Below are 22,533 nucleotides of genomic sequence, written 5' to 3'. Positions count from 1 at the left end.
CTCTGAAATTCTCGTAGTTATACTTCAATGGAGGAGGTTTTCCTAGCTGTGGCTATAGGCTCAGGACTGTAATGCATATTTCCAGATAGCTACCGGTTGGAGAGCAGAGTCTGGCATGTTAGTGCAAAGCCAAAAGCTCTGCAGCTGGTCAGACCATAGGATTCACACCTCTGCTGGAATGTCTCCTAGAATTCATCTGTGTGGTGCAGTGGACTGTAAGTGCATTCATTCAGGCAAGGCAATAATTTAGATAGTATACTTAAGGGAGAAGAATATGTTAACTGGCCTTACTAAGAATAAAAAATACCAATATTTGGGTAACTGACACAAGTAGGGAAGACRAGATTGTATTCTTTAGATTTATATTGCAAACTATGTTTGGAAATGGAAATGTTTGGAAATGTTTTACTCTTAGCCTGTCTATTGACCACAGTTAAAAGAAAGTCAGAGTAATGCGCTCTAGTGACTAGATCATTGCATCCCTGATTCTGCCACTGGCATTCTGTGTAATCTTGAGCAAATTATTTCTGTTTTCTGGGATTGTGTTTCCTTGTATAATATTAGAAGGTGACCTCCTTTTGGAAAAGTGCTTTGATGGAAATCACTATAGAAAAAGTAGGCATTACTGTTAAACAAGGAAAGAAAATGCCATTCTGAATGTTACAACTCTGGGAAAAAATCTTCATTTAGTATCTTACTAGACATCAGACAGTTTGTGTAAGACAAACTCACTGATTGAGGTGTGATGCTTTCCTTCCCAGGTGGCAGAGGTATTGCTCCAGTCTAGTGCACAAATTCTAGTGCCCACAAAGTACAGTAGGCCTTCAAGCAGGAAAAAGTCCATGTAGTTCTACTGCAAACAAGACTAGTAAATTTTAACAGATAACTCTTCTGCATTCTGAATATCATTTTCTGTATCAGCTAGTGGATTAAAGGAAAACATACTCACTGTTATTGTTGCTTCTATAAAACCTGATTTGTACTCACTGTACTGATTCTGTAGCAAAAGGGCTGACAAATATTAGTTCCAGAGTGGTGTTGACACCAATTGAAGTTATATAATATAAAATTAAGAACAAGTAATAAAACATATTCTATTAAATGTTCTCAGGAGTGCTTAATGTCTTGGAAGTCCTTGTGTGTCCTGTGCATGTGTTCCTTGTTTAAAAATACACATTCAGACTACTTTGTTTTTATAAAATACAATTTCTGATGTCTTTCCTGCTTTTTAGAAGGCAGTAGGCCTGTGCATTTTGTGAACTTGATAGGATGATATAGTGTTTGTCAGTGTAGGATAACATACAATAGAAAAAAAGAAAGAAAACAAATTTGGTGCCAAGTGATTGGGTGAGAGCCTGATGAATCCCTTTGCTGTCTAGTTCAAAAGTCTGAGTCTGAGTCATTGCCTTGAGACAGAAGTTGGCATACAACCAGAATGCATGGGAAAATAATAGCTGTGTTGAAAATTACAAGCATAAGCACCACAAGTAATGGCATTGGCATGTTTTGTGTCATCAAATTGCTCAAAAGGGATTTAAAGGAATTTTTTAACCTCTAAATTTTTGAGGGCATATATCTGCATTAGTATATAGCTTTAAGGATGCCCATCCCCCTGCCACCCCTCCAGCCGCCACTGTGTCCTGTCAGTCATCCTGAAATACACTGGAGAGCTTGTCAGGCAATCCGCTTGCAGATGCCTCAGAAGCCAAATAGTGAGCCAGAGCAGTTGCACTGAAGTTCCTAACCCAAGGAAATTACATAGACAGTTGCTTTAGTTCTACATATGGACCATTTGTTTTCTAGGATAGGTGAGTGATATGCTATTGGCTTTCTAATGATTTAGCAGGAATTAGATTCTGAAGTTAAGTTTGTCTAATTTACACAGAATATCTTAGGCTCTGCTTTCTGATGCTGATTAGTTTGTCTGTGTATGGTGTACTTATACATCATCTAAAAACTGCAGATACGGTGGTCACATTGTATTGCAGGCTGATGCAAACTTCTTTGCCTTTTTTTCATGTGTCTTTTTTCTTAAACCAAAACACTCAGCAGTTTCAGTTTGGACACATCTGCTGAAAAGACAAAATGTGTATTATCTTAAAGCATGCTGCACTTGAAGTGTGCAGGTGGTTGCTTTTCTGGCTCTTCTGAGACAGAAGAACTGTATCTTGTGACATGTGCTTAACATCCTAAGTGTTGTAAGAGCTGCTGGTCTGCGGTGCTGAAATTGCCTACTGTAAAGGTTAATGTACCTGAGTGTGAGGTTATAACAGTCTTTTACCAAAATATCTCACAGTCAAGATCCCTGCTGTAATTAGAGAGCAGATTATACTGGAGCAGTGCATTTTATGAAAATATGTGCATTTTAAAAAAAATGGACTGTGATCTCCATTTTTTCCTGAGGTGAACACCAAAACTTGTTTGGTTAATGAGGAAACTGGAAGGAGAAAAGTTTGCTTTGCGAGTGGAAATATCAGAAAAAGCCCCAGAACGATCTTTACTGCTGACATATTTTTCTTTCTATTACACTACCCTTGCCTTGATTAAAAAGCCTTATTCTACATAAATATTTAATTACTAATATAGTAAATAACAGTAGAGAGCGCCTAATAAATTAAAAATCTGAAGTCAGTGTATCAAAATAGTTTAAGATTTTGCAGTTTTCACTGCATTGGCTTGCAAGTTAGTTCTCATGTTTAGGCTGTCTTAAGGAAGTTTAGCAGGAGGTATTAGAATATTAAAAAAAAAAACCTTAGAATCGGCTAGTGAGCCTTTAAATAGGTTATTTGTACCTTTGAATATAATTAAAATTTTAAGAAAATGAAAACACTTTCACAATGAAAATGATTTTTTTACTTTGACTTTCAGTTAATGATAATAATTTATGAGACTGACAGAATGCAAGAAGATCACTATTGCGTTCAAAAGTGTTTGTGACAGAACCAAAGTGAAGAATAAAAATGCCTACTTTAGAAAGCATGGAAGAGTTTAAAAAAAAATGAAAAAAAAGAGAGAGAAAGTCACAGCACATGGAGATTTTTCTGAGCTCTAAAAAGGGGATTGCCTTTGTAACAGTTCACAAATTTGAGGCTGTTCAGAGGTAGGATTCTGGAGCATAGTGATGTCTTATAAGAACAAGTGATTATAATTACAACTGTATCTTATCTGCCAAATTTTATGAAAGACCTGGCCATCATTGTTGATCTGTAGCATAGAAGATGTGCAGAAAGAAGGGAGGGCAGCTCTTGCTGCAAGCAACAAAGACCTTATTTCTGAATTTTGAGTAAAGGAATTACTAACCCTTTTATCAATGAATTGAGGTGAAGCCACTACAAACTTAAAGCATGACTGTATCTGCAGAAAAAAATAAAGTGAAAATCATCTCATGATTTCTTCAAATCTTAGTAGAAGCACAAAGTGCTATCTCTATCCAGTTCTTAACATGTCCTCATGCTACTGCTTTAAGATCTTGCCCGGAAAGAATTCACAGCAGTATCAGTACCATTGATTTGCAATAGTTGTAATGGATTTCAAGAGATGCCCTTATATTGGGAGCCTGGTAAAGATTATGCCAGCTAGTAAAAAAGGACTTTTCAAAAATATGAAAAGATCTGGCTTGATGCAATCCCAGTGAAGCTGGAGGAGAGTATCCTGTGGAATTCTAGGGCTTCATCAGAAGAAGCAACTTTTCAGCAGCTTGGATGCTTCTGTGCTGTGTGGCTGGAAGTTCTTATGCTGCACCAACTTGTTAACAGGTGGGCATAGGCATATCACACCCTATCTGCCAACCCTGCAGCTCCAACCAAAGGCTTATGCATTGTTGATTTATTATGGGAGAGGCAGGTTAAGAAGCTATTAAATAGGAGTCAAGTTCAGATGTAGAAACAAATTGAGAAGAGTAGGGATGTGCATGATGGACATTTATGGCTTTCAGAGCAAGTTACTGGTATTGTAGGAAAGCTTACTTTAACACGTTAAAAGGGATCTTAGTTAATATTTATTATCTTTAATTCAAAAGTGTGTGGATGTCTAAATGTCAGTGGGAACCTGGTTTCCAGGTTACTGATAGCTCTTGCTAATATAGCAAATGTTGCTGGAAGTAACTCTTGTATAGTCATAGCTATGGACAAGCTTGAGGTTTAATCTACTTTTCAGACATGGAACCTTTTCTGAATATTAGTTGCTAAAAATAGAATGATGCAGTTGATAGGTGTCATCTTTTCGAGGTTGCATTTTATACTCTGCCTCTCAATCTTGAAACATGGAGACTTCACTTATAATACTCCATATTTAATGTATTTCCGGAGTATTATATGGTTAAGTATTTGGTTTTACTTTTGTTTTTAGTTCCCGTGCATGAGGAGCCAATGAATATTTAGGTGAGGAATACTACAGATTAAATACATAATAAAAATAAAACTTGCTCGAGTGAGTACAGAGCGTGCATGTCTTTTGGTCTAAATGGAACTGCAAGAATGAGCTTTCTTTGCAGAGTTCAGAAGCTCACCAAGGATGTATGTACATAATATTGAGAAACCAGGAGGTGTTGCAGTTTCATGATGACAAAAGCTGTAGTTTTTATAAAGCCCTGTGAATGATTATGAATTTGTGGGAAAGGGCCACAAGAACTATATTCATATGCTATTTCAAGGGTGCATGGTTTAGATTATCATCACCCATCATATCTTTTATTTTTCTTGATTCCTCCACTGAACAGCAGATGGAGAGTCTGCCTTATTTCTTGTTTTGTTGCAGACCCAGTATATTATCAAGAATTGATTACAATATTAGGTTATTTTTACAGTTTAATGATTCTGTAGAGACTAGATGGTGCCTAGAGTATACAGTCAAGTAAAAGCTGTATAAAACTTTTATCCCGAAGAAATCACTTTATTTTAAGAGAATGAAAAATGCTAAAGTATTTGCTTAATGTTTCACATTTCAGATATCCTTTTTCAAAAATGAATGTTAGTGAGTTATTAAGATTAGTGACAGTGAGCAACTCTTTAATAAAATTGGGCGATCTAAACTATTGCTTGGGGATGTATGGTCCAATTAACTGAAGATTTATGAAGCTGAAATAACTGATAAAATAAGGTGGAAGGATCATAGAATGGAAATATTTCAGCAGTGAGGAGACTGTGTGCATAACCTCCATTTTACTTTCAGTGCAGCTTTGTAGAAAGTCATCATTAATTTTTAAAAGTCTAATTGGAATTAAAACTGGAAGGAACAGAAGTGGAGCTTTGATGAAACAATGATCCAGTCCTAGCAGAAGAGATGGATAATCTTATCCTGTTAGGATTATTTTAAGTCAGGACCACAGCCATGGTGGTTGCCCATTATTTCTTGCTTGAATGAAGCTCTCCTTTTAAGTAGTCAAGACTGTGGCTGTGATAAGGATAAAACTAAAGAAGTGTTTTAGTACAGTCATAAGCTGTGTCCTTATGTCAGCATTAAAAGTCCTTCAGCTATGAGACCAAATCTATTTCTATGATTAGATGAAAGTCTAGGGATGAATCACTGGCCCCATTGGCATAAATAGTAAAACCTCCATTAACTTGCGTAAGGCTGCAAATTCTTACAAATCTTTCACTGGATTTAAAAATAAATAAATAGCATGGATTAAAACTGGATGCTTCTTAGATCAATTACCTGAGTGTAATGCCTTTGTGTGCAGTGGTTTTCTGCTTGCATTATAGGGTTTCCAGGTGCCATGCGTGGTTTGTCTGTTATCATTCCATTATTGAAACAGTGGGCTGACCACTTAAATGCTTATAGTGCCAACCACTAAATACTCCTGTGGAAGTCACCATGTCCCTTTTATAATGGGGGCTTGCCCTCCTCCAGAGCTTTTCAGAGGGTCTACACTCTGGTTACTTCCGAACCTATGGAGGGATGAGGAGCAAGTACTTAGTTTTAATTAGTAAGCATAATACTCTCCTGAACACAGAAGATTTTAACCATGGAAGTACTTTTGTAAACCAGTTCCGTTGTTGGTCTCGGAGCATGTGCATGGTGTATTTTTATTAATCAGATTGCATGCATGATGCTATCACGTTTGTTTAAAAAAATAACCCCTTCTCCTGTGTTTCACCAAAAAAAAAAAAATCCTTTTAATTGTAACACTGTTTCCAGGTCCCTTTTGTTTGGGCAATTTTACTGTGCTCAAAGAGACTCTGAAAGTAGGACATACAGAACTTGAGTGCAAAACAGTTGTTTATTAGTTAATAGACACAATAGAGAGCTAGGACTGGTAAGCCACCAAACTAAGCATTAATATTCTCACCATTTTCCATGTGCCTTTGGCTCAATGGTCATCAGTCAGATGGGGAAGGGTTGGCTTCCATTTCTTATGTTAAGCCATCATGTAGATATTCTGAGTTGGGTAACTTTTGATGTCTTCTGTCTGTTGTGGTTCTACTTAGTCTGAAATACTGAAAACATTAGTTGAGCAAAGGTTAGAAGCAAGGTATTTTGCCTTCTAGGAGCATACCCTAACCACCAGCCTCTACAGCTATGTTGTGTTTTCAGTCTGCTTTGTTCCCGACTCAGTGAATAGAGGTGTTTTGTGCTGAGTTGAATAGAATCAGCAGACAGTGATCCATTTCAGAGCACTTCATGACAGCTGCACCTGAGGCTGTGGGAATAAGAGGTGTGATCCATACACTTGCACAGATGCAACGTCGCCACACAGAGGAGTATACATGACAATTCAAGCTGCAGAGGGGCTGCAGCCCCTTTGCTGACTAGGAGCCCTCTGGGTTTCTGAAGCCCTCACTGATTCATTGGACAGAAGGAGAACCACTTATGTTGGCAATCTTGGGAGACTCGAATTTGTTTTCCTTGGTTTTTGTTACAAGTGTCTAAAAACTAAAAGAGTAAAACGTGTGAAATAATTTGCATTGATATTTCTAGAGTTCTTGTATTAAATAATTTAAATAGAAGGAAAAGTGTAATTCTGGTCAGTCTGATCCCAAGTTTTTGTTTTCTGTGTCTTTTGACTTTGAATTAAAACTGAAAAATCATTTCTTTACAGAAGCTATCACCTGAATGTCTGCAACTGAATATACGAAAACTTAGGGCTGCAACTAGTATAGCTTACAATAAAGCAATAAACTTGGCACTTGTATAACCTTTTACTGAGAATGGCAAAAACCTAAGTTATGTCTAACCTTAATTCTTTAATTACTATTAATGTTGTCTTTGCCTGCAAGTGAAATGTGGATACCTATTATGCTATAAACTTGCTATAGAAACTCTAAACCTATTGTGTCATATTAAATCAATTCTAGGTTCACCAGAAGGTGACAATATATCTCTTTAGCCTGCGTGGTCACAGTACCTTATTACTTTATTATACAGCAGCAATGGTTGTAATAAGTCCTCCTTAAAAAGGACAGGTATCCATTATTTGTGTGTTTGAAATATTTATTGCCTGTAAAGACTTTGCTGAGCTATGTTTTATGGGAAATTAAGTTCCTGGGAAATTTAAAAATGTCTTTTGTTTTGCGGCAATAATTAGTTACATTTTGACAAAACTACAGATATAATTCTGTACTAGCATGCACACACTTATCACCATGGTGGCCAAAGGCCTGAATCAGGGCCCAATGAATTCTGTGAAAACCCTTAAATTAATATCAGTGGACTTTGGATCAAGCTCCTAATGAATAATTTATTCACTTCGAAGACCTTATTTAGCTTTAAATCCTTCTTACTGACTTCAGTAATAGATTTTCTGGACTTAATCTATCTTGACACTTAGAAAATGTTTGGTATTACAGAGTGTAAGGTAAATTAAATGTTTCACTTTCTCCTGCCATTAATTGCCAGGACTTTAAAGAGTTGCTGTACATGTTTTTGTTCTTAACATCTTCATTATGATCACTGTCATTTAACATATTGTTTAAAGTACAAGTATAATGTGTATAGCAATAGTATTTTTCTTTTATGATTAATTCAATAATACAATATATAAATTTTGGTTAAAAGCTCATTATTATTACTATTGACTACTAGAGAATGTATGATCTTAGGTCTTTTTATAGTTTTATAGTTTATGCAAGTATCTGTGTGTTTTTTCACAATTTAGAAACAAGGAGTCAGAAAGATTTCTTTCATCTCTTGAAATTTGAAGCCTGCCATTGAACCAAGTCTCTTCCCCAATAAGTGGTCTCAGGGCGCTGACAGTGCAGTGAGACTTGCTATCATGATTGCTTATTCCAGTTTTTTGTTTTGTACCTAGGTGAAATGTCAACAGAAGCGCCAAATGTTAAACTGAAAATTGATCCTCAGGATTTGCAGATCCAGACGTTTACTGTGGAGAAACTACTGGAACCATTGATAGTTCAGGTATTTCAATAGTGCAGAAAATAAATTGGGTATCTGTTAGAGGAAAGGGAATAAGGGTGAAGAACTTTGGCTAAGGACATTATTGTGAAAAGCATACCCATGGCTCTTCTGTACCAGTGGATACTCTGGCTCAGGAACTGTCCAGGGGAAACACTTTCCCAGTTTGATAATTCATTTAGTCACTTCCATTTTTACAAATTCCACCACAGAGTATTACAACAAATGTAGCATGTTCTAGCTAGTTTCTTGTGCAGTGTTATCCAGTGGATGTGTAAATGTAGAATGGACTACAAATGGAGTTCCAACACATGAAGTGTTTCATATTTTAAGTGGTAAACTTTAAGAAGTTTAAGTAGTGAAGACTGTAAAAGTGATGGCTTGAAATCTCTAGGTGAGTTTGTTTATCTGAATCATGAAAACAAACATATTCTGTATATTTTAGAAGAGATGCTGGAAGATCATGTAACTATTGCACATTGTATAAATGTTATTTGAGTACTTTTCCTTCAACCTAAACAACATTTGGACTCAGGGATTTACAAAAAGGCTGTCAGATTTGTTGATGATACTTTCTTTTCAGGACAGCATATTCAAGTTTTATTTTAAATGTCCACCACTTAAATATGCAGTGCTTAATGAGAGCATCTCTAACACATTATGTCTATATTATGCATGGGTTAGAAATGTCTTTTTCAATACAGTGGAAAGGACTTATCTGCAGAAGATCTGAACTGTTTTTCCATATATTGTGTATAACTAAAAGAGTATTAAAAGACCTCTGTAGGAATATGTTATAGGAGAAAGAATAGAAAGGACATCTTCCATCTTGAATGTCAAACTATTTTGAACTTTGTTCTTATTTAATGCAAAGATGTTGGGGCACCTGCTTCTAATCAGTCAATTACATGTAGCACAAGTATGCCAGCCTATCACTATCTTTTAGCTTTGCCAAGATGTTGCAGATCAAACTACTTGTCACAGGTGTACACTGCTTGTTTAGTATTCTTTCCCTGGTGCCTGTGGGTATGTTTGTTTGGCAGTCACTGCTCTGACTGCAGTTTGTGTAGGTAAGCCTAAGGTGACTTTAAACTAGCTGGCTTGACCATTGCTAGCAGTATAGATGTGTATCCCGGAGCTCAGGAGAAGCTATAAAGCCTGTCCAAGAAGCTGGACTGAGACTGCTGCTCTTGCTACGCTATTAATGTGTTTAAAGTTTGCTTCACTATGGATCCGTGGGCTGGGATCTTGAAGCTGGCTAAACACTGTTTAATTTGGCATCTAATTAAAGTGCTGTGAATCACTTACTTGAAAACTCCTACCTCTTTCAAGTGGTAACATTATATTATTATTATATTATCCAGTGATAATAGGGGGATGTAAAGCCCAACTTTCATTGTCAGATGCTTCAAAGTGATGGGATGAACATCTCTCAGAGCAACTATACATACATATATCCTCTTCTGAACAGCCCTTCTGTGAGGGCTTATTATATAACCCATTTTCTCATCATTAATGAGAGTCTTTCCATTAACACATTTTGCATCAAATTTTGGACTACATCTATAATTTTCCTGTAATATGTATCTACATGAGCTGCTGTCAGAGCAATGACTGCTTTGTAAACATACCCTCAGGCCACAGCAAGAGAGTAATAGATGTAATCCCCTGCCAGCAGTGCAGAATGGCTTGCACCCCTGCAGTTTATAGCATAGCACTTGGAGTGATTCCTCACTTGTAACTTATCACAGAATCACATGATAGTTACGGTTGGAAGGGACCTCTGGAGATTATCTAGTCCAACCCCTCTGCTCAAAGCAGGGTCACCTGTAGCAGGCTGCTCAGGACATAATCCATTCAGGTTTTGAATATCTCCAAAGGTGGAGACTACACAACCTCTCTGAGCAACCTGTTCCATTGCTCAACCATGCTCATCATAACTTTATCCCTCAGGCTTTTGTCCCCCCTAAACCATAGAGCTCTGTAGCATGCTGTGTATGCCACACACAATACTTATCTGCTCCAAGCTTACCACATGACCATGCTAGTTCTTATCGTGGGCCTTAAAATAGATCATTTTTAGTCATATTCTTGCATTTTGGTTGACATAGCTTGGCCCCCCTCGGTGCAAAACCTTTCTGCCATGAAAGTTGCCAGGGAGATTCTTGCAACTGTGAGTCCCCAGGCTCTGGGATGGCTTGAGGCATGCTTTCTCAAGGATTTGAATTTCCTGTGGCCCCAAATAGCCTCTCGCTGGACCTGAGCCATTTTTTTCCCCAAGATTCTTTATAAATAATACTTCATTTTTGTGTATCCAATATAATGAGAAGACTTCATCACAGTCTGCAATATTTATGCTTTCACAGCAGTACTCTGTTGGGGTGTGCTACATGCATTCAGATGGGAGAGTACAAGACCTCCTGGGATAGTGCACGAAGACTAGACGAGGCAGAGGGAGCAGGACCTGGTGTGGTCCTGTTTATATGCCTTTTGGAGCAAGCCCCAGATCACACTCTGGGGCTTTGTCTGGGGAGAAAGGTGTGGTTCTGTGCCAGGTGGGATTCTGGGAGCAGTTGTGGGGAGGCTTCAGGGAGCAGTGCTCTGCAGTGAGCGTGGAGAACAGACAGTGCTAATAGTCAAGCTTGAGTACTTAAAAAGATTTAAAGATGATGAATTTGAGAGCATAATTATTTAAAGTGCGAGTTGTTTTCAGTACCTTAAAGGATCCAGTTCTTTGTTTGTCTGTAAAGATGTTGTAATACTGATAGGAACAGAAGCAACCTGTTTCTGTGAGGCATAGAATTGCAGCAGGAGGAGAGGAGGCATAGAAAGTGGATCATAAAAGGTGGTACAAAATACCAGTATGTAGTTTTCTTCCTAGGTAACTGTACCCTTATTTCCTTTTTGGGTAGTTGCCCTAAAGCAATTATCTGGCTGCCACTTCAGAGTATGATTCCAAGGTGGCCTTCTGAGAGATGTAAATACTTGCATAAAAATTGAATTCTGAATTTCACTTTCGAATTAACTTCATTTTTAGAAGTTAAATGTTTCATTTCTGCTGGGACATATAACAAAAACCATAACTGCTAGCAGTTGTCATTGGTCTCCATTTGTTCCATTGTATGGTTTCTATCATTTTTATGTTATATATGTAAATGTACTGAATGCAGAATGTCCAGCTGCTTCTGGATTGGAATCTGCATGCAACAGACTCAAAATTACAGTTTAATATTTGCGATAGTTGATAGATAATATGTCTTGCTCTGTCAGTCTGACTTCTGGATATATGTGTTCATAAATCTTTAGCCTCTCCATTTATGATTTTTTTACTCTGCACCTTTAGCCTTGATTTATCTTTAATCTCAAACTTTTTCTCCAGAGCGTAAGTAACATAAGGTTGTTTTAGAGGAATGCCCAGCCTCTGATGCATTTTAGTCTACCATTTCCTTTAACAGGAAAAGATCAGTTTCATGTTTGCACCTATCTGCAATAAATTGTGTCAACAGATTAGATGCTTTTTCTCCAGTATTGTTGCACACAATATAATGCATATGCACTGTGTTATTTTAAACCACTGCTTGGCAATATAATGAGAAAATTTTGTGATTTCTTGAAGAGTGCTGCTTTGCTGTTTCTCTGTTTTCTCTGTGAAGTCAATCCGCTAGGCTTACTCCACCCTGGAATGTGTTTATGCTTCTGTTCATTTTCACATGAGGAGGTAGCTGATGATGAGTTGACTTTTCTTTTTTGCCTAATTTACTGATATGAGAAAGTGTGACTTCACATTCAGATTTTTTTTTCCATTGGCTAATGTGCAAAGAACATTTATATAGTTTTTCAGGTTGTAAAGATGGTTTCGGAGGTTCATTGGTTAAGATTTTTCCAAGCCCACTGAATAATGCCTGTTACAAGAAAATAACTTTGTGAAGTAACATATGTTAATAATCAACAATCACAATTGTTACTGGGAGAATGACTGTGGGTAAATAGAGCAAAACCAGGTTGAATACTGTCCTCTGGCTGTTATTTTACTTATAGACATGTGGGAACTGGGGGTGTACATTTTAAAAAAGGTAATGACATATTCACCAAGCTTTCTATAATTTTTCAGATTGCAAATTCAAGTGTTTCAAATCTTAAATTTAAAAAAAAGAGATGCTACATAAATAAAACCATCATTTGAATTAATACTGAAACTATTATTGTTGTATTTAAACAGACATTAAAGGAAAAATATTTTCTTCTCTCCCAACTCATTAATTGGCTTCATTTGACTGCACTCAGACCCATATATTTTTGGTAAATTTCATTATTCCAGAAATACCCTTCTTTTCACATGCACTGCTGTGATGGCATCTTTCCTGCTTTGTCCTGGGAGTCAGTCCTTTGCATGCTGGTTCCCTGGACTTGCCAAAGGCTGGTCACCAAATAGAGAGGCACTGTCAGATTATAATTAAGGAAGCAGTACTTAATAATAAGGTTGGAGGGAAGAAGAATACTGAGATAAAAGATGCGGACAAGAAAACATCAAGTGTGTTTGGTGCTATTGTTCTCAGGTTTATTTGCACTCTCATGTAGGACAAGTCCTTTATTTATTATAGAACTGCTAAATATATTCTAACATCTAATAAAAATGAAGAGGTGCTGATCATGCTTTATAACATGTTCTAGGAAGAGTCACTTTTTAAAATCAATCAATTCATCAAAATAGTAGTTTCTCTTTAACAAAGTTATATTTTCCTCATTTAAACTTTTGCTGCTCCTTAGCCCACTCATCCAACTCTTTTTATTCATTTTTCTTAATTATCTTTCAAATTCCTGAGCTGTCTCTCACTCATTTTGTCTGCCTTTAATTCTTTATTTTTTGCATGGGTATGATTGACGGTGTGTAAAACCTGAGTCACAGCTCAGTAGTTTGTTCAAAGTTGTCAAGCTGGAGCATCTTATGTGGATGGATTATGAAATTAATTTCAGAATGGTAGGCCTAGATGTCTTTGATAGACTACATTAGAAAGTCTCCTATTTTATAATGTCAGTAGTTCAGACTGTGCTCAAGCAGCTGCAACACTGTGGGCATTTCTAGAGAAAATGAAGGAACATAAATTAATAAAGATCTTAACTTGTGTTTTGTAGGATCAAAAAACCCCAACGAAACAAGAAACCGCATTCCAGAACAAAACAAAGAAACTACCTCATCTGTAAAAATGAAATGATCTTCTTAAGCTTCTTTAAAAAGGTTGAGTCTGTTAAAAATGGAAACTCTTTGGTTCAAAGAGTTGAATTCTTTGAACCAGAGTTTGGCCTTTTTTTTTTTTCCTTCTTTTTTTTCCTTCTCAACATTAATGCTTTGTTTATCTCACAACAGAAATGTAGCAGGGAAGGAAACTGGCAATTTTGAGAAGTGAGGAGACAAAAAATGTTGAAAATGCAAAAGCAGAGATTAAAGCCAATATTAAAGGGTTATTAAGGTGCTGAAAGGGCAATAGCTGAAAACTGATCTGTGATTAGAAAAGAAATTCAGACCAGGCACAGATAAAAATGAAAAATACTGTGCTCTGGCCTGATTCTTTTGGCAGTTGCTGCTTTGAACACAGTTTAACTGTATTTTGAGATTTATGTTCTATTTTATTTAATAGTCTTGTCATGCTCTGATAGGAAAGAGAAGTCTGTACTACCCAGTTATGTTAAACTTTAGAATAATTGTTAGGCTAACAGTGTCAGGGAGGAAGTAAAGGAAAAGAGCCCATGTGGAAGTTGCCTTGTAAATGACTTAGCTAGATTCCCTGCTTCTTCCCTCTAATCTATAACTGACAATGGTGATCTTTTTGAAACTGTGAAAATAGTATGATCCATTGTTTTGCATAAAAACACTTTCTGACTTGGCAGCTTTCCCATCCATCCTGGGATTAAATAACACAATCCCCCTAAATTACGATGTTTAGGGGGTTGCAGGCCACCAGTCTCACTGCCTGTCCCTTTTTGCATCCTGGACGGTGGCCTGACCTGAAGTTCAAACAGTGCTGTGCAGCGCTGTGTAGCAATAGAAGCTCACATGTTGGAAGTGGCATGATTACATTAGTTTATTTTCATGTCCAGCCTAATAAACTTTACTTTCAGGAGGATGTACTACCTGCATGCTGTTTTCAGTGTGTTGCAAACAGGAGGTTTTTTAATCCTATCTGATTGCCCCCTCAAAGGGTTTCTCTCTGTCCATGGTCTTCCTGTTACTCCAAGTGTTTTAGGGACATTGATTTCAAAGGGAAGCCTTTTAAATAAAGTTGTCTATCAAGATTTGCTGGCAAAAGCGTCTGGCACATTAAAAATGATAGTTGTCAAAGTTGACACCATTCAGCTGACAGCTGCCATGGTGTGAATTGGGAACATGGGTAGACAAACAATCTTTCTGTAAGTCTGGGCTCTTATCAGAGATGCCCTCTGTCATGGAACAATTAGTATGAAGCAATCTGTAGATCATGAAGTGATTCATTAGCATAGCTAATGCCTAATACTTGTCAAGCTTGTGCTAGATTCACTCACAAAATACAGCAATTAATATAATGGAAAATATCCTCTTTTACTTCATCCTTAGAGACTGGAATCGTTTAATATCTTTACTAATATTACTATGTAATAATTACAGTAATGGTAAGGTATAAATTTGTTTCCACAGCAAAGTATCATAAGACTTTTTTCTTTTGAATTTATATACAAATAAAAGTTATGAAAGATAAGACTAGAAGAGATTAATATAGCTTCATGAATTCATGCAGTAAACACTTCTTAATGACCCTTGGTCTGTAATCATTTCAAATCTCATAAGCTGCAAATCTGCCACGTATTTGGAGATTATATATAAAGCTGTTTATATGTATACACACACAGGTATGTGTATTAGGTGTATGTATATATAACAAATATATGTAAGAACTTTTCCTTCCTGAACATCATCTTTTCTATCTATTTATATTTGATACWTATATACAACCTAAGGAAAGCTTATGGCTTCAAGAGATAAAGTTTTACAGAACACACACAACCACACATGTATTTTAGTGTCCCTTGTATCACTGATCAAAAATAGGCAAGTTGAAAGGCATTTATTCTCACCTGTCATCCAAACCGATAAAAGTTTGGCTGTACACACACAAGCCACATGCTGTTGTATTTTTAGTTCCCTACATGGTGAGCTTACATTTAAGCACAGTGAAAATGATTAACCAGGATTTATTGGTATGGTCAATAGTTTGTTATACCCAAATATCTGGCTTAGACAAAGGGCTGTTAGTGTTTGAAACAGTAAGCAGGTGGCTTTGCCAGTGTCATTAGACAGCTGAGTTCAAGTGCTCATTTTTTTCAAGTGTCTAGGATTGCGGTTATCCTGAACTAAATACTTTTTCAACAGTGAAGGGCTGTTTTGTGATTGATGATTTACTTTTATAATAGTAACAAAAGTGAACCAACCCTTTTGGTACTAAAGGTACCAAAACATTATTTTCCTTAACTACTGCAATATTAAAGGATTGTTAATAAAAGATGTATTTAAAGGCTGGTCAGGAACTGAATATAGCTTCTGAAGAACTGCTGCACAATTCCTTAGGAATTCAGTATTTGGGGCAACCATGACAAAAACCCCCTCCAGCCTAATGTAGGTTGGCAATAACAAGTACCAACAACATGACTCAGCTTTACAGCTGTGAAGGCATATGGGCTTGAAAATCACACTTAAAAAAAGCTTGTGCTTTTAGTACAACTCTGTTTCTCTTCCGAAAGATACAAAATAACCTCTTGATGATAATGATTTCTGTTGAATGCTGGGAGACATGCATGCTGTGTATAGTAATAAGAAAGTGTATTTGTAACTGGGAGATGCAGTAAGGCATAAGCTAGAAAAATGAGGACAAGCTTCTCTGATTATTTCCTATAATGCTATCATTTTGACTGTGTGCTCTATCCTTACAGTACAAACTGTATTGACAATGGCTCTAAAGGGCGCACCACATGAACTACTGTGTAGTTCAATTCTTTCTGTGTGAGATCGGCATGAAGTGTTTGCATTCCTCCTTGAGAATTTGTGTTAGAGGAGTCTGAGTAGTGTTTCTGTACACCTTAACCTCTTTGAGTCAAGGACTACCTGTCAAATTTTGATTGGTATTTGAGATAAGAAGCTGCCTCTGTTAAATAGCATTGAGCCCATTTCCATGGAAATCACTATGTTTTAGCTTCTGATATTTCCTGACAGTATTGCTGAAGTTGAAGGGCCTTGCAGTTGTGAGCTTTCACCTGTAGGAGTGACTACTTTTTGTATTTTTCCATTTGTTTTATTTGCTTTCCTCCTCTTCCAAAACATGTGAATAAACACCACATGGAATGATATTTTACTTAAGAATGAAACTAGAGTAAAAATCAGAGATATAAAATATACTAGTAATATGTTTCTTGGAAAGGTGATTAAAAAGGTAAGACATTTAAATGATGTCTTTAACTTAATAGGTTGCTGGTGTTGCTTCCAATTTTTTTGCATTCATTTTTCTGCCTTCCTTGTTAGAAGTATCAGCCTGTAAGCTGTTTAACCGTTTCTCAAAATGTGATCATAGGTGCTGCATTAAATGCTCTAGAAATAATGTTTTAGGTTTGTAGAATTTAAGATATTTAGATTCTTACTCTCAGTGCTTTCTCTACCAGCTGGTTGATTTATGTGCAATAATTTCATTTACTTTCTCTTGTGGCTGAGCTACAGTCAGAAAAATACCCAAGCTCTCTTTAATAATCTGAGCCAGGGATATTTATGTGACTGTCTCCCTTGTGACTTTCCAAGGCAGTTGATGTCAAGTGGTTGGTCTTAGTTCTCTATCCCAAAATTCCACATGAATAAGGTAGAGGTCAAGGCTTTTTCTTTTGAGGATGTGTTCATAGAAATGCTTCCCTGAAGATCTTTGTTAGAGTTGCTTTTAAAAGTGTTGATTCATGAAAAGCGTGAAAGTGTATGAAATCATGAGCAAGGTCTAACAGTGAACTGGGATGCAGGACCTTATCCTTATTGTATGCTTGTGAAAGGAGCACTTTTCCATAGACTAGCTCAAACCACAAGCTGTGCTGCAGCCATGAGCTAAGTTGCATGTTGGACTAGGAAGTTCATATGCAACTTTTGCTTTCCTTATGCAATGGTGTTGTCAGTTCCCTTGCTGCACAAAAAAATAGGCTGCTTTAAGATGGTTGGAATGCCATTTAATAAACATGAAGCAATTATATACACATAAAACGTGCTCATTGAGCTTTGAGATTAGATTTTTACTTAATATTATACTGTCTGTGTTCTGGCACAGAGAACAGAAGTAAGAGGATTGAAAAAACATCAGTGAATTTAATGAAAATAAACTGTTTTGAAATGTCTATGTAACACTTTTCTTTAAAAATCTCTTAGGCGTGTTCCCTTATTATGACAGCTCAAGCAATGCTTCAGAGAAGTTTGTTACAAACATTCTGTTGGAGTGTGGAGGTTGTGTTCGGTTGATGAGGAATGTGGCGTGGGTTGCTGTATAAAAATAACTTCTTTATGGATGTTGAAGTGTGTTGTTAAAAGCCATAATTTGGACAAAGCTGCTGTAATCTAGATTCTGGGTAAAATTATGTGCAACGTTAATGTACGAAAACCTCTCAGAGTTCTGAAGTGCTGAATTCTGACCACTGTGATCTTCCTCTGCAAGAAGAGAAAGCATTTTGAGATGTATCTGTACCCATCTTGGGTATTTGTTCCTGAGATAGCTTGGGAGATAGGGAAGTGTGGGAAGATGAAGCACTGGTTGTAATGCCTGCCTTGGCTGAAACCTCTATAAATACCATAAATAACTTTTATATCATAAAGAAATTTTACAACAAGCAGTGTCAGGAGTTTGTGTCAGGTCTAATGTGACAGTGAGGTTTCCACTGACTTTGCTTTGATGCCTTTAGAATGAAGCACACAAAGATCAGGCATCTTAGGTAATGTGACCTGTCAAACTTTAATTGATAGTTTTGCCCATTCTCACTGTGCATGCTGGGCTTGCCTGCCCCTCTCCAAAGTGGGGAGAATCCCATTGCTTATTCTCAACTATATTAATTTGATTTTTAAAATATGAAAACAATATTAACTTACTTATTGAAGAACTTAAACCACTGTTGTCATCTTGTTTCTTTTAAATGTAGGTTACAACACTAGTGAACTGTCCACAGAATCCTTCTAGCAAGAAAAAGGGACGTTCCAAAAGAGCTCGTGTCTTGCTAGCTTCTGTGGAAGAAGCCACTTGGAATCTATTGGACAAGGGAGCAAAAATTGCCAAGGAAGCAACTGTGTTTAAAGAGGAACTTCGTTCAGCACTCCATGATGTCCGAAAAGAGAGTAAGTATGTGACAAATAATTTAGGTACCACAAGGGATTAGCTTACACAGGTAACTTCAGTATCAAAATTAATTAAAGAAAAAGATCTTTAAGTAAAATATTCATGATGAGATAGAAGCTGTTTCCAGCTATGGCCATATTGGGAAGTACAAATTTCTTCTATTTTATTTTTCATTGCATGAAAATTATGTTTGCTTACTTTTTTGGTTTTTTGGGGATCTCATTTTGAGTCTTTTTCCCAATAGTCCTTTTTCATATTTATAACTCCGGGATTTTTTGTCTCCCTGTGAATTCAGGACAGGAGAAGAATTTTTTTATGGAGAAAAATACTTTTTTTTTTTTTTTTTAAATGAAGAACATACTAAAATTTTTTAGGTTTTGTAGTTCCCTGCTTGAAACCAAGCAACATTAAACTGCTTCAGCTAAACTTTTTTTTGGAGCATTTTCACCAAAATCTCTTATCAAAATATTTGTTGAGTTTAGCACAACTTGAACCATATTGAGCTAAGATTTTCAGTACTATTTAGAATGTTCACTTTTTACTGGAGAACAGATACATGAAATAAGAGTTACAGAGCTTACTGATGTCTAAATATTCATGCACCAATTTTAAACTGCCTAATGAGTGAAAACCAAGCGAATGGCATGTAGACCTGGCAATGATACACACAAAGCCTAAACCAGACATTTGATGTTGTGAAGGGCTTAATTCTGTAAACAGTCCTGCAGTAGCCACCAATGTAAAAAGTTGGTGGAAGAAACCCTTTAGTTGTACTGGATATTTCGAAGATTTTGCCTGGCTCACTGAGAGTAGTATTTGGCTTTAAAAATAATTTAGAAATTATAAAGTATTTTCTGTATCAAAAAGATCATTTCCAGGTTGATTAGATTAGCTAATATTCTGACATAATATCACTGACAACACACACACAAAAAATACTGCTTTGACTCCTGCCGCATTCAGTCCAGCTAAACTGTGTAAGATTGCATTGGATACAAATCATGATAGTTTGGCCCATTATATATTGCAGTAATTGTCTAGGATTATGGTATTTATCTATTTTGAAAATAGTTTAATGATACTTTTCAAGGCATTTGATTCTGATGTCTCTAAACTTCATAGATAGTTAATTCCTAGTTTGAATAATGAATTATTAGCAGTAACATATTTGCAAGATGTTTTATTACATTCTGTATACTTTCCAAATGTGCTTTAAAGGTAGTTTTATTTATTTATTGAACCATTTTAGAGACAGCAATAATTATTAAGCATATCACTTGCATGCCAGGCATTGACAATAACTGTACAGCTGTCAATTTATTTTAAAGTGCTAATAAGTAGGTCTGGTTAAATGAAGTTAGGATATCTATAAAAAATATGTTTTGGTGTGTGGATGTCTCAGCTTTGAGATACCTGAATGTAAATTTCTCTGATAGCACTGATAGAGTAGTGTGCAAGCTAGGCCCCATTGTGGAAAAACACATCAGTGGGTGTTTTGCCTTTTTTTTTTTCTTTTTTTCTTCAATGAAGACAGGATATCCCTTGTTACTTTCAGTGGCTGTTAAGGAAATGTTTAAGTTAATACATGCTTCAGTGCTCCTCTTGAAAAAAACTGTTTTCCTGAATCAGGGATTAATGTCTTTTAGATGGAAGTTTAAAAACAGATCATTTCCTTCTTTTGTGCAGTAGCAAGGATTTAATTTGGGAAGATAGTATAGGGCACTCTGGAGTTACATTTTGAGACTACAATAGGAGAAAGATTTCTTTGTTTAAGCTTCTGAAGGCCCTCCCTGATAGAGCAGCTCATCTTTGGCCAGTTCATGCCTTATTCCAATTTCCTAATGACCTCTCTCATCGTTTCCATCCAGACTCCCAGAACAGGACTAGCTTTTATGATCCACTGAGAACACTGTGTTAGTCACCTTTTTTCTTTCAGGCTGTGTCTGTTGCTTTGTTGATTTTTGCTCTCCCCATGGAAGATCGGGCCTAGTTGGGTGAATAAGGCCAGGCTCAAATAGTCATATCTTGCATGACAGATGTCCAAAACAGGTTTCTGTAGAAATCAAGCTTGAAAACTGATTTGGGAGAAGGTCTCGGAGAAAGAAGGGGACAGAAAAGTAATGCTCTTAGTTCATGGCCATGTGGGAAAGACCTCCTCTCGTCAATACTCCTTGAATTTCATAAATGAATGGTTCCCAGTGTTTACCTGGGATCAGATTAAGAGGGAGTGATGGAAGCCTTCCCAAGTAAGTGGGAACAGGCAAGCAAAGAACAACAACCTGCTSCAAAAAATTGTCAGGCCGTGTTATCGGATGAGCTAGTAACCAGGCTTGGTTTTAGTGGGGGCAAAGTAGACTTTAATCTCTTTCTCACTGCTGAGCAGCATTCTTAAGCCACATGACAATTTGTGCCTGAAGGACCGTGCATCAATCATTTAAATCAGGTCTTTGTATCATCTGCCCTTAGTAAAATTGCAACTACTTCAGGTAATTTTTCTTTTGTATTTTGTCTTCCTGCATGCTCAGCTGGGCCAGTTTCTGAGTCTCTGCTGTTGTTCAAGGTAGTGATTACTAGATATTGGCTTCTTCCTGATTCCAGAGGTGGCTACTTTTCCAAATTTATGATGCATGCATATGTTGTCTGAGGTACTTCAGGGTGCTTTTGAGATGAAAAGTGTTATAACCAGCAAATATCATTGTTATCTATTACACTGATCAGCTGAGATTTTTTAAAAAGTCATTCATTTTGGAGTACTCTTGTAGCCCATCCATTCCAGGCAGGTAACACAGGATACAAAGAAAATATATGGTTTTATATTGATTTTTATACATAGATAATGTAAAACTACTTCACACTTTCAATTTATTTATTGATTCTCAGCCAAGACCAGAGATGACTACAAAAATAAATAATACATAAAGTAGATTATATACATCTCATACATTTTAAAAGAAAGTTAAGTCAATATTATCACCTATCATTATGCAATGACAAATTGAGTGCTCTCAGCACATCTTCCTCAAGGATTTGCTGAACTGTTCAAGTTAATTTTAAGAAGTTCATGAACAATTGTACAATAAATAACTTATTAATTTTGCAGGTATTTTTAGACTTTTAGAGCTGTATATTATTTTTAATCTGTGGTATGCCACATCATATGTAACTTTATTGCATATTATTCAAATCACATTTTGCTGCAGTTAAATGTCTCATGTGATTTTCTTCAAACTCTCTGGAAGGATGTGGGTCATAAATTCTGATAAACTGTGTTTGCATGCAGCTACATGCTGTGCATGTCATAGCATACAGTATTTAATTTTCTGTGGGTGTATTTTTTTATGGTGACTGGCAGGTGTTTTTATTTGTATGCTTTTAAATCAGTTATGAATTTCTGTATGTGGCTGCAGCTTCTATTACTGTATAGTGGAATTTTGAAACAATCCTCTACATAATTTCACTCAGATTTGAACCAAACTATTAGTCCCAGAGTTGCAGATGAACACCTGGAAAGTATAAATTAAAATCTCTCTTCTGCTCACATTTTAGCTTCTGTCTCACACTGAGCATGTTAAGTTGAAGATTGTGATATGATTATTTCTTTTGAATGGGTATGGCCAGTGGGCAAGTGCTCCAGTTACCTTTGGAGTTCATTGTGTAAGAGTTCATTTTAGAGAAGCGATAGACTTTTCAAGATGATGATGATGATAATCCTGTTCATAATATTATCTTGGGGGAGTAAAGGGACAAGTTAGCAGGCCAAGTGAAGAGCAGACATGAGAAGAATATGTTGTATTTAACTTATTTC

The 22,533-nt window shown here is 36.5% G+C and overlaps 1 protein-coding gene across 1 annotated transcript in view; it reads left to right on the top strand.

Moving 5' to 3' along the window:
* The first annotated feature begins 1,790 nt into the window (after nt 1-1,790).
* The window catches only part of CTNNA3 (catenin alpha 3), a 584,821-nt gene continuing 564,078 nt past the window's right edge, over nt 1,791-22,533 (top strand). Inside the window, exons 1-3 of the mRNA XM_026059969.1 lie at nt 1,791-1,808; nt 8,249-8,355; nt 18,535-18,727. Coding sequence (XP_025915754.1) covers nt 8,254-8,355; nt 18,535-18,727 — 295 coding nt within the window. The 5' untranslated portion in view covers nt 1,791-1,808; nt 8,249-8,253. The remainder of the gene's footprint in view (nt 1,809-8,248; nt 8,356-18,534; nt 18,728-22,533) is intronic.

Source organism: Apteryx rowi, unplaced genomic scaffold (genome assembly GCF_003343035.1).
Source record: "Apteryx rowi isolate R43461 unplaced genomic scaffold, aptRow1 scaffold_162, whole genome shotgun sequence".
Taxonomy (NCBI): domain Eukaryota; kingdom Metazoa; phylum Chordata; class Aves; order Apterygiformes; family Apterygidae; genus Apteryx; species Apteryx rowi.
This window is presented reverse-complemented; position numbering and strand designations above follow the sequence as displayed.